Consider the following 11,728-nt stretch of genomic DNA (forward strand, 5'->3'; position numbering starts at 1 on the left):
GCAGGATCGAAGATAAAATGGGTCGTGTGGCTCTAGCGCGTGAAACAGAGAACAGAGGTGGGAGGTTGATTCCTCCCTTTTCCTGCGGGCAAGAGTGAGAGATCAAGAGAGCGGCTTGTTTGCGTCAGATTCAAATGGCCCTCGGACGGTTTCTACGCTCGGTTTTGTGAAAACGAGCGGGTGATTGAGTTGTTTGAGCTAACAATTGCAACATTTGGTAGTGAACCATGTGAGGTGGGGCCACAAGTGGAATGGGTCAAACCGATTTGTCGGGATGAAGGCATATGCGGCTAGGTTTGGGCGGATCAGGTCTGGAGGTGGTTAGTGGTGAACAAAAAAATAGAAGAAAGAAAAAAGGATCAACGGCATAAAGCATGCAATTAAATGAAGAAACATAAACAACAAATGATAGAATAGTATTTATTTAGACCACTTTGCTAGAAGCCTAACAAAAACTAGAGAGTAACGATATAATTTTTTTCTATTATGACCCTATCTGATAAATAGGATTTGGAATTTCCTATCCACTAAAACATCGTTCAAAAAGCTCCCATTAGAGTCATCAAGTAGTAGAGCATGAAGATCTTCTATATCCTTACTAATAGTAAGGAGGGAGAACTTCCAAAATCAATGAAAAAAATTCCATGACTTCATTGGTGAGTATGTACCCAATTTGTTTGGTTAGCATGAAGCAACTATTAAGAGTAAAGAAAGAACGAAGCAAAAAAAAACAATAGCGGATAAAAAACACCAAAATTTAATGTAAAAAAATGCGAAAAAGGAAAAAACCCATGGAGCCATACCACACCAAGAAACACAATGAAAATGGGAGAAATTGTATAGATCTTCGACATTCACACTCTTCTTCACTTCACTCACGCCCACCATTTTCATATGCAAATTCAAGAGTGTTTCGCCCACCAATTGGTTACAACTCCAAAAAACGAATAGAAAATTGACTTAGCCTACTTGCAGCGCTATACCCACAGCACCTCAGCATTGAGTTCAGCAGCGCCTCTGCACTGAGCTCTCTTTCCCAGAGGGAACCATAGCACTGCAATGCTAACTCCATAGCACCTTGGCGTTACACACAAAAAAAATCCTAGTCGAGCTCGGCCAATTGAATTGAGATCTAAGTCAACAGTGCAACCCACTTGATCAACATAATCAGATTACAAATAATAATAATAATAATATTCACCCACTTGGAAACTGATTGTGATAAATCCTTTTACCGACCTACAACACCAATCATAAAAGAAAAACTTAGTATGGATCAATCCTGCCTTACCATTATAAAGACCAACTGAAGCTGAACATAGCTTCAGTTTATCAACCGTTACCATCTTTACCAATATATTTATAGGTTTTTGAGTTGTGTATCTTCTCCAAAGATATAGAAGCTAGATATGTTTTATTATGACATAGAATACAACATTCTTGGATAGATAAACAATATTCAAGTTCTCGCTATGTAGTTTATCATTTCTTTGTCATTTACCAAGTTCTATCATAAAACTTAGTCGTCATATCATATTTTTGTTATTCAATGATAGCAATATATTTAGCTTCTCTGATTGAGGGTACAAAAATCTTCTGTAACTTAAAAATCCAACTCATTATAATATTTCCTAAAGTAAAAATATAACAAGTTATGCTCCTCCTACCATCAATATCTCCAATGGGATTAGAATCTGCATATCCCTGTAGTACAATCCTTATATGTCCAAAGCAAAATGCTTTGTCAATCATCCCTCTCATGTATCTAAGAATTCATTTAACCACCCCTCAATAATATTTGTTTGTGTTACTCATGAATCTATTGACTTCTCCCACCACATATGTTATATCTGGTTCTTGTACAAATCATAGCATATATCAAGCTTCCAATAGCTAAAGAATATGAAGTTCTCTCCATTTGTTCTTGCTCTGCTTCAGATTTAGACGATTGTTTCTTAGATAGTCAAAAATGTCTATTTAAGAGAGTGCAAATTGTTTTTGTCTTACTCATGTTGAATCTCTGTAGCTCATTTTCGACATTTTCAGCATTGAGATAACTTCAATATGTTTGTATTCCAATCCCTACTGATTCTCACATTGAGTATTTTGTTAGTTGGATAAAAATCTTTCATTTCAGATTCCCTTGATAATTGTTCATTCAATTCTCTTATATTCTCTATATATGATTCTACAATCAACATATCATCTATATACAAAAGAAATATATATAAGTCATCAAAATATTTAAAGATGCAATAGTGATTTGTCTAATAGTTTGTGCACCTATTATTTGATATAAACTTGTCAAATCTTCTATACTATTATCTTGATACATGTTTTAATCCATATAGGATCATTTTAAGTCTACACCTTATATTCTTTTCCTAGAACCACGTATTCTTAAGGTTGTAACATTTATAGCTCTTCTTCTAAGTCATGGAGAAAAGCTGATTTTATATATATCTGTTCTAGATATAAATCCTCTAGAACCTCTATTGCTATTATGCTCAACACAATTCTAATTTTTGTCATTTTCACAACAAGGGAGAAAATATTAGTTTAATTCACTATTTCCTTTTGTTGAAATTCTTTTACTACATATAATCTTATAATGTGTGCTACCATCAGATTCATCTTTCAATCTATAAACCCATTTGCTATATAGTGCTTTCTTGTCATTTGATAGCTTGGTCAATTCCCGAGTTTGATTTGACATGATTGACCGCATCTTACATCCATGACTAACTCCAACTTCTTTGAATCATCAACTTATATGGATTCATCATAGTACTATGGTTCACCACCATTTGCCAGCAATAAATAATATAAGAAGAATACCTTTGTGAGATCATGATATTCTACTAAATTTTCAATGTTTAATAGCAAATGTCTGAGAAACTCTCTATGCTTCATCAGCTTGAGCACAATTCTTACCTTTATCTTCCTAATCAATAACATCCTCTATTTCAGCATATTTAGAAAAATTTCTAAAGTTGCCTCATTTATGTTCTTGTACATTTTATTTTTATTAAATGTGATCCTTGCTCAAGAAGATTTTTTTTATTATGATAATTTCAAAATTTATAGCTCAAATGACTTTAGATCAAGCTTACTCTTATATCCTTCATCAATATAAACATAAGAGGTGTGTAACCAAAGACTTTGAGGTGAAATAAATTGGCCGCTAAGCCACTCCAAGCTTCTTCAGGTAGCTCTTCATTTAGAGGACTTGAAAGACAAAGATTGATCAGATAAACAATAATATTGACTAGTTCTTCCCATAACTATTTGGGTAAACCAGCATGCAATCTCAGGTCCTGATACTAGTTTTATTAATGCTCTGCAACATCATTTTCTTGTGATGATCTTGGGACAGTGAATTCATGTCGGATCCATTCAAAGAACAAAACTCCATAAACTTCTCACAACACTTGTCATCATTATCTGATCTAAGATAATTCAACCTTAGACCTATCTCGCTCTCAGCCATAGCTGTTCAAATCTTAAAAGCATCAAAAACACCTAACTTATGTTTTAAATAATATACGCATACCTTTAAATATTATCATCAATAAAAATGAAAAAGTATGAAGATTCTCTTATAAAAAGAACTAGAGCAGGACCTTAAGATCTATATGCACTAATTTTAACTTTGTTCAAACCGGTCTTTAAGAAACTAATTTTCTTTTGCTTGCCATCAATATAATCTTCATAAAAATCAAAATCTATATATTTTAACCCAGAACTTGTTATGAAGATTCTCCATATATGTAATAAAACACTAGTTTAGACTTTCTTTTACTTGTTTTAGCTAGTTTAGTGATATGTTGGTCAACCTAAATACTATAAATACCTCTCTAGTTATAAAGATTTGTTATGAAATGAATGATTTTTTGTTTCTCTCTTTAGTCACTCTTCTTCTCCTTCTTATTCCTTAAAAAGTCCACACTTACTCAAAAAGGTGTCTTCCCATTCTTGATGTAGATCAAGAAGCATAACACTTGATCTACATGAAAAGAAAAGTGGATAGAAAGAAAGGGATGCGAAGCCGAGTTAGATGATCCACCCAAAACATAAGCAAAAGAACAATGATTACGAGAAGTAGTCGGTGCATGATTTGATGGCATGTGGGTAAGCCAATGGAACCTCTGAAATAATAGTAGTTTGAGGAAGCAGCCTATATAGAGGGACCACTCTGACCCTAGAAGCATCCAAGGAAGAAGAAGGTACAAATAAAAAAAAGGGAAGGAGAGGAGAGCCGCACAATGATCCCCTCTCTCTCTCTTCTTCCCCCCCCCCCACCCCCACCACACACACACACAAAGTAAACAGCACGCAGACAAAGTAAAATCCACATATTTTAATTGCATTAACGTAGGGGAAAGACAGAATAAAAAGTATAGTTAAACTGAAAAAGGCAATGTGGGCCAAGTTGTTTAGGAAGAAACAAGAAGACAATCACCAATTACCTGTATGAAGATCTTGTAGGGTACTCAGCCATTGCTCTTCCCATAAAATAGTTATGCTACCAAGTTCATTAATGACAAGCTTAACATCTTGAATTAGCTTTGGGTACAAATTATGCTGCATCAGATGTTAGAATCGTTAAAAATTCAGCACTAATCCTATGCAATACGGATATAAGCGAAAAACTGTAAACATAACTTAGGGTTTACCAAATAATTATGAATGTTATGAAGCTCCTCGGAGGATTGACCTTCATAACCATTTATATCAACCAACAAAGGAAAAACTATAGACCAAGGAGATAGTTTGGCCAAAATCATTAAGAGACCCTCAATCTGCTTCCTGACAGTTTGTTGAGGATGAGAACTTAACCGAGCAAACAACTGGGGTGTGATTTCCTAAGTAGAAGTGCAGAACTGAAATAGGTGAAACCTTGAACAATTGTCACAATGAAAACAAAATAATCATAAAAACCTACTAGAACATCCTTACCTGCCAAGACAATGGAGGAACTGTTGCAAATCCATGGTTAAGAGTTTCTTCTAGTTCAACACCATAATTAAGAAGAATTACTAAAATATACAGCATTGCTCGGAGAGTGCAGCTCCTAGCTTTTTCAATCGCATAGTCAGGATGAATGTTGGTGTAATGGCTTTCCTTCAATCCAAAAGATGAATGTGAAAGGAATTGAAAATAGCCATGAGCAGCATATCCAAATAATGATACCCTTCTCCGTCTCAGTGACCACCAAATATCAATTAATTCCTGAATATAAGACGTTGTATCACTCTTTTCTATACCGGGAAATGCACCCAAAAAAAGTGCCTGCAATTCAGAGAATAGAACAACAGATGGACATTCACCATCAATTGATTCAAATCCAGGCGCTCCAGCTGCAGCTTCCATTAAGTAAGTTGTTCCATGTACTAACGAATCAAGGAATGCTTGATATTCAGGATAAGATGTGGAGTCAAAATATCTACTTTCTTGGTCTGTTACGACTGCCGCATGACTTCTCATATGATAAATATCAGTAATAATGGATTTTACCTTGGACTTCTCATTTTCAGTTAACTGGAACCTGACTGGTGAAATTTCTTCATCGAGGATTGAAGACAATGAGCACGATTGCCAAGCAGGGACATGTGCAGAAAAAGAGTTCCTGGCTTGGGTAAAACACCAAGCAGCATAAGAAAGCCATGCCTTCCCCATTTTGGGGCAAAGTTTACAAGACAGTTTTACCGTTGTACCAATTATCTCCTCAAAAACAGTATTCCATTTTGTGTCAGAGTTTTGGTTACCATCGGCAGACAAGAAAACCTCTTTGTTACAAATAGAGGCGCCATCTGCTCTAGATAAAGTGAGATCTTCATGAATTTTAGAAATAACACTTCTCAAATTTATGTTTGAATTCTCTAGGCTCATCCAAGAAGAAAGTTTCAAGCATGCCTTGGCCTTCGTATTGGAAATGTTCGTGAAGCCAAACGAAGTACTTGACAGAAAGTCAGCACGAACAAATGACCAAAGATCTAGTAAAGCTTCTTCAGGCTTTCCTGCTGCATGCTTAAGTAGGATTCCTTCATACTGTATATTTACTGCTAGAAGCTCAGACAAAGGATGTTCTTCCAAATATTTGGTCATACGGTCAGCCAACTTGAAGTTGCTCTGCTTACGAGATAAACTAAGAATCCTTTGACCAAGAAGAATTGAAACATGAGAAGCTGGCATTATGGCTTGATAGATCCGAAAAACCTTCATCCACAAGCTACTATCTTGATGAATTCTACTGATTGGAGAATGTAGTGATCGACACAATGAGCCCAACATTGATGGTAATTGTTGACCATTTGGCTTCTTACTTTCTTCCAAAACAAGGACACAATGAAGCTGAATAGCAAAGGCAGCTCCCTCAGTTAGTCCATCAAGTGGAATACAAGATAAGGCTTCATCTAGCATCATCTTGGCCTTATCCAGGTCCTCAAGCGCCTTATAAGTGCCACCTTCCATTTGCAGCATCGACCGTAAAAGCATTTGTTCACTCCTCTCTAATGCTACATTAGGATTAAGGGTAAGCTGAGAGCTGCTTTTAGGTGTCAAGTCAAGACAGCCCAATGCTGCTTGAACATCACCTTCATCAAATCGAGCTAATGCATGAATTGCATTCATTTCATTTCCTGCAGAAGTAAGAGCACCTGAATACGGTTTGCCGGCATGCATAGAACGAAGTGCCTGTAGCTCTGAAAGCCAGTTTTCCAAGGACTTCCAATCAGAGAGAGATGTATAGCTCTCAATTACGCGAGCAATGATGAACTGGATTCCATCAGAACCCATGGAACTAAGAGCTTCCTCAGATTGTAGCAAGTGAGAGAAGTGTGCAGCAGCCTTTTCATACTGGCCCTGAGCCTGATAGACAAGTCCAGTCATCCAAGATAAATTCATATCATTTCCATTGACACTGGAGCTGACATGATTTTCATCCATAAACAATGAAGGAAATGTCATCCCAACCCATTTCTGCAAACCAATCAATGCCTCAGGCTCACGACTCTTACATAGAGCCAGTGATGCATGTTGCAGAACCTTCAGTACATCTCCTGCAAATGTGCCTCTTAAGATCTGCAAATTTTCTGGTATCCCCTGTGTTTTGTCCTTAAAAGTTGATGCTGCAAGATTCTTAAGATCCTGCAGCCGTGATGTGCAGTAATAAAATGTTGCATCATGACAATTGAGTGCCAGACAAGCATTCAACATGGGCTCACAAATTCGAGAAAACCATTCCTCGCAAACTTTCTTGTTTGCTCGAAAAAACAAGGAACTTTGCCGGGTTGCACGAGGTAAAACTGCAGAACCTTCATATGCATTGTATGCATTTTTCTTTAGGGCCTCAACAAAAACTAGTAGTAGTCTCATTGGTAGCAAGTGAAAATTGGATGAGCCCAAGTACTGGCCTTCAATTTGCTCAAAATCAAGCTGCAATATATTCGGTATGTCCAAAAGCATTCGCTCCAATGCAGCAAATGTCTGTGTAGGACCACCAAGGTTCGTTCGAAGACGAAGATTGATGCAATACCTGGCGGCTTCATGTATGGACCACCAAATGGCAGCCAGACTGTTTACCGGACATATCTTCTGAAGAATTACTTCTTCTGCTTTGGTATCTTTATAAATATCACTAGAAACAAGTTCTCCAATTAGTTCTTCTTGATGAGAAATTCGATCATTCCTTCCACGGCAACTGAAGACTAACCGTTGTATCCAAGAAGAAAGGGGCAATTTCCATCGTTGAGAAATGTAGCTCAAAACAGAAACAAGTTGCTGAGAATGAAGCTTCTGAGGCATCTGCTTTAGGGCTAATGCCTGCCTCCAATTCAAGTAGTACCTATATGGTTTAGTGGTAGGCTTAAGCTTGCAGAGATAACCCCCGTCAGTAATACCATGCATATATATAAAAACAGGCACCGCGATAGAAATTAATCGCAAAAATGCATTTTTTATTGTCTCATCTGGATCACTAAGTTTGTAGAGGGCAACTTCCGAGACATTGGAGAAGTTCCCAGGATGAATAAGCCCGGCATGCAGGAGGAGTTCCAGGACAGGAGCAACATGAGATCTCACCTTCAGTTCTCTAGTAAATGCTGCATCTAGAATACAAAAGAGCAAGTCTGTACCAATAGTGGCGTTTTGATATGGTTCATTAAATGAACTTATCAGGAGATCATCCTCTTTCGTAGTTAAAATCATTTGACTAAATGAGCGTATCCAACCAAGGGCCTCAATTTTAACTGTCAAAGGAGAATAAACATCTAAAGCTCTTACCATAATTCCACTGAATTTTCCCAAATACTCAGAAGTTAGAATATACTGCTTATTGCTGGCCTCAAAGCTTGGTTGATCTTGATCGCTCAAATTAATAGATGCTTTCTTCAAATATTTTGCACTGTCAATGAACTTAGATTGGAATTCAACTTCACTGGACTTGTACAATGTCCTGATAACATGAGCTTGCAGCTCGCAGAGACCCTCAATGGGGAATTGAAAAGGATCAAACTTGTTAAGAATAAAAGAAGTTATTCTCGATGACCTCTTATTTCTGGTAGCATCTGTGACAGTCTGGTTTGCAAAACCTCTAGCAGTATCAACGGACATTGAACAAATTATCACCTTTAAATCAAATTTGATCAATGAAAGTAAATCAAGCTCTGAATATTGCCTTCCATGACCAAAGTTAGTCTTTTGAATGCCAACAGCTCCAGTATCCAGCTGAATCACAACAGAATTTACGGTTGGTTGATGCAGTTCTGCGAGCTTTCTTTTCAATAGCTCCAGCTCTTCAAATAAGGAGGTGATTGCTTGAGAAACAATGTCATCACAACCATGCTGAAGAAAGTAAAGGTAAGTAACAGCCGTGCTTGCAACAACAGAATGATTCGGATGCAACCGCAGATGGGACAGAGGTGAGTGAAATTGTAGCAGAAGCTCAACAGCTGAAGAGAGGAGGCCCAGCTTTTGAAGAGACAGCAATTGCAAGTTTGTCTTGAGAAATCCAAGCACCTGATAGGAAGGAACTCCGCTCAAGCTGTGAAAAAATATGTCAACGACCGTAGGATAAAACTGGGAAAATTTCTCATTCAGTATTTCAGCCAAAATAACCAAACATCTCCAAGACTCCCCCATCCATTTCGACCATCCAAATTTCCTTCCAAACATCGAGATGCACCTCAGCAACTGGGGAGTCAAGTTTTCGAGCGGTTCACTAATCTGTCCAAGGAGATTCATCTCCAATATGCCATTAGCAGTTGCCTGCAGAATTGTCGAGAAACAGGAGAAAAGAGAAAGCAACCTTCCAAGCTGTGACGTGGTCTCTACACTTACATCATGGATCAGAACTTCTGCATCACCCAAAAGCTTCGATAATAAACCTAAGGAAAACTGCAAATTACTTGGCCAATGATTCCGAAACTGCAAAAAACTGTCAGTAAGTAAGCATCTGGTAGAATCAGAGAGGTCAGGCATAAAAGCCCAACCCAGGAGCAAGTCCACCACATCAACGAAATGGGGCTGGAAGCAGTGGGCAAATTTCAAAGAGATCAGAGTTAGAATACTCAGAAGCTGGTGCAACAAACTCAAGGAGGTTCTCTCATCCTCAAGGAGCTCCTGACAAGCTTTAAGAATAGATGGAACATATCTTTCGATGGTCACCGCATCCCCAGCGCTAAGGAATTCCAGAAGACTGGTCAGTGCCAATTCAGCCGAACCATTTCTAATGGGTAAGCCCCGAAGCAACGGCAGAGCCCAGGCAAGAAACCTATCGACCAGAACATGCACATGAACATGGACATGGTTGGGGAGCCCATTCGATGCCAAAGTGGCAGAAGCCAATACCGCGCAAAGAGATGCATATGACATCGCTGCAGCCTGACTAACTCCATATGACCTACAAGCCATCATTAGCAGGATATCTTATCAATAAAAGAAGAAAAGAGATTTCATGAAAAACAAAAAAGGTGGGTTTGGCCTCTGAGAAGAGTTAACTTGTCTGATAGAAGTTGGGAGAGGCCCTGGGTCAGGAAATGGGCGCAGTGGGGAAGGAGAAGGGAGTTCGAAGGGTACAGGACGGCGCGTCGAAGCGATTCAAGGGCGGCGATTCGAGCCGACTCGTCGATCCCTCTCCCTGATGCCGTTACCTCCAGCGAGGATTGGGAGGAGGCCGCATCGTTGGGGCTTTGAGGTAGGGCGGCGGAGAGTATAGAACTTAGCTGCTGCTGGAGTTGGTGCAGATGGCTTTGCATCTTGCCTGCGCATCTCAGCCAAGCTATTCTCCAATGCTGCAATGAAGTGCCATTTCTTCTCTGATCGAGAAGAAAAAGTAAGAAGGAAGGTGAAATTTTTTAGGAGGAGCCTAAGTTAATGAATTTAGGAGAAAAATAATTTTCTTGGAATTCACATGCATGAAAATAAATTTTGATATTTACATATAGTAAAATCTTATATATTCATTTATGTAATAACAAAATTTTAAATTACATAAAAAATTTATTATTTTTAAACTTTTTAAAATAAAATATTTCCTTTAAAACATATATTTTGATATGATTGGCATACAAAAAATATTGTATAAGTAAATATCAAAATTTAAACTTTATTTAAGAATTATATTATATGTATTTCTCTCAATTTTAATTTTAAGAGGGGGAATTTTAAACATATTAGCTAATTTTTAGTGAATTAAATACATTTTTTATAATATATCCATACGTTTATGAACAAAGAATGATACCTACATTCTAGAAAGTGATTATAATCTCTCCAACCAATAAAAGAAAAATATTCTTCTATGGTGAAGTGTGTGTCGCCCCTCCATACAACTCTTTTTCCCTTTTTATTTTGAGTTAGAATGCCAAAGTGTGTGCCTCTCGGACTTTTGTTAGTTATAATAGACCCTTTTTTTACTATAATTAAATGCATTATTGATTTTGTAACATATATTAGAGAAGAAACTCTAAGGTTTTTGGTGGCTTAGTTTTTTACCAACCCAAGAGGATTGGGTGATCCTCTTAAACCCTTCATTTTGGTGAGAAAAGTTTAATTTTCTTGCATTCATTTTGTATTACAAACTTCTTTAGTGCATTCTTGTGCTTTTAATCCACCCTATAAAAATTCCAAAACCTATTGTCCTCCCTCAAATTATATGTTTAATCCCAATTGCTAGTGTCAAACAAGACCTATTACTTTACGATACTAGTTTGTTCCTACTTGTATTTGACCAACGTAAACCTCATAAAACCCCACCATAATCTCCAAATTATTAGCCAACATCTCATAACTCAGTAGCACAAAATTTTATGGGGTTATTTTAGTCAACATCTTAGAGAACAAATCAGCAGTAGTTTTAATTTTTGTTTGTTATTTTAGCCCAATAACCTTAACCTATTTCTATTCTCATATAAAATCCAAAAACATGAAAAATCAGAACATCACCATAAAACCGCAAAACTTTAAAATATCATCTAAGAACTTTCCTTGATTTCTAAGTGAAATTTATGAAATCATCCTAATTTATAAACAAACACATAAAAATCCCCAACCTTGGTATGTTCTGGATAAAACTTATCTATATCCCTTTCATAGCACATTTGAACTACTTAATCCTCCCAAAATCATACCAAACTCTCCATAATTAATTTAAATATCCTCACTTTCAAATCAAGTCCAAGTTTACTTGATTTGGATAATTGGAGAGGAACATCCATTAGGTAGAAGT

The 11,728-nt window shown here is 37.2% G+C and overlaps 1 protein-coding gene across 2 annotated transcripts in view; it reads right to left on the reverse strand.

Moving 5' to 3' along the window:
- The window catches only part of LOC110116604, a 46,491-nt gene extending 36,152 nt beyond the window's left edge, over positions 1-10,339 (reverse strand). For both annotated transcript variants that reach the window (XM_020850260.2, XM_020850259.2), the window contains exons 1-4: positions 10,000-10,339; positions 4,960-9,901; positions 4,677-4,865; positions 4,470-4,584 (exon numbers count right to left, since the gene is read on the reverse strand). In XM_020850260.2, coding sequence (XP_020705919.1) covers positions 4,470-4,584; positions 4,677-4,865; positions 4,960-9,901; positions 10,000-10,256 — 5,503 coding nt within the window. In that variant the 5' untranslated portion in view covers positions 10,257-10,339. The remainder of the gene's footprint in view (positions 1-4,469; positions 4,585-4,676; positions 4,866-4,959; positions 9,902-9,999) is intronic.
- Between the last annotated feature and the right edge of the window lie 1,389 nt (positions 10,340-11,728).

This window comes from Dendrobium catenatum, unplaced genomic scaffold (genome assembly GCF_001605985.2).
Source record: "Dendrobium catenatum unplaced genomic scaffold, ASM160598v2 original_scaffold_86555, whole genome shotgun sequence".
Classification (NCBI taxonomy): domain Eukaryota; kingdom Viridiplantae; phylum Streptophyta; class Magnoliopsida; order Asparagales; family Orchidaceae; genus Dendrobium; species Dendrobium catenatum.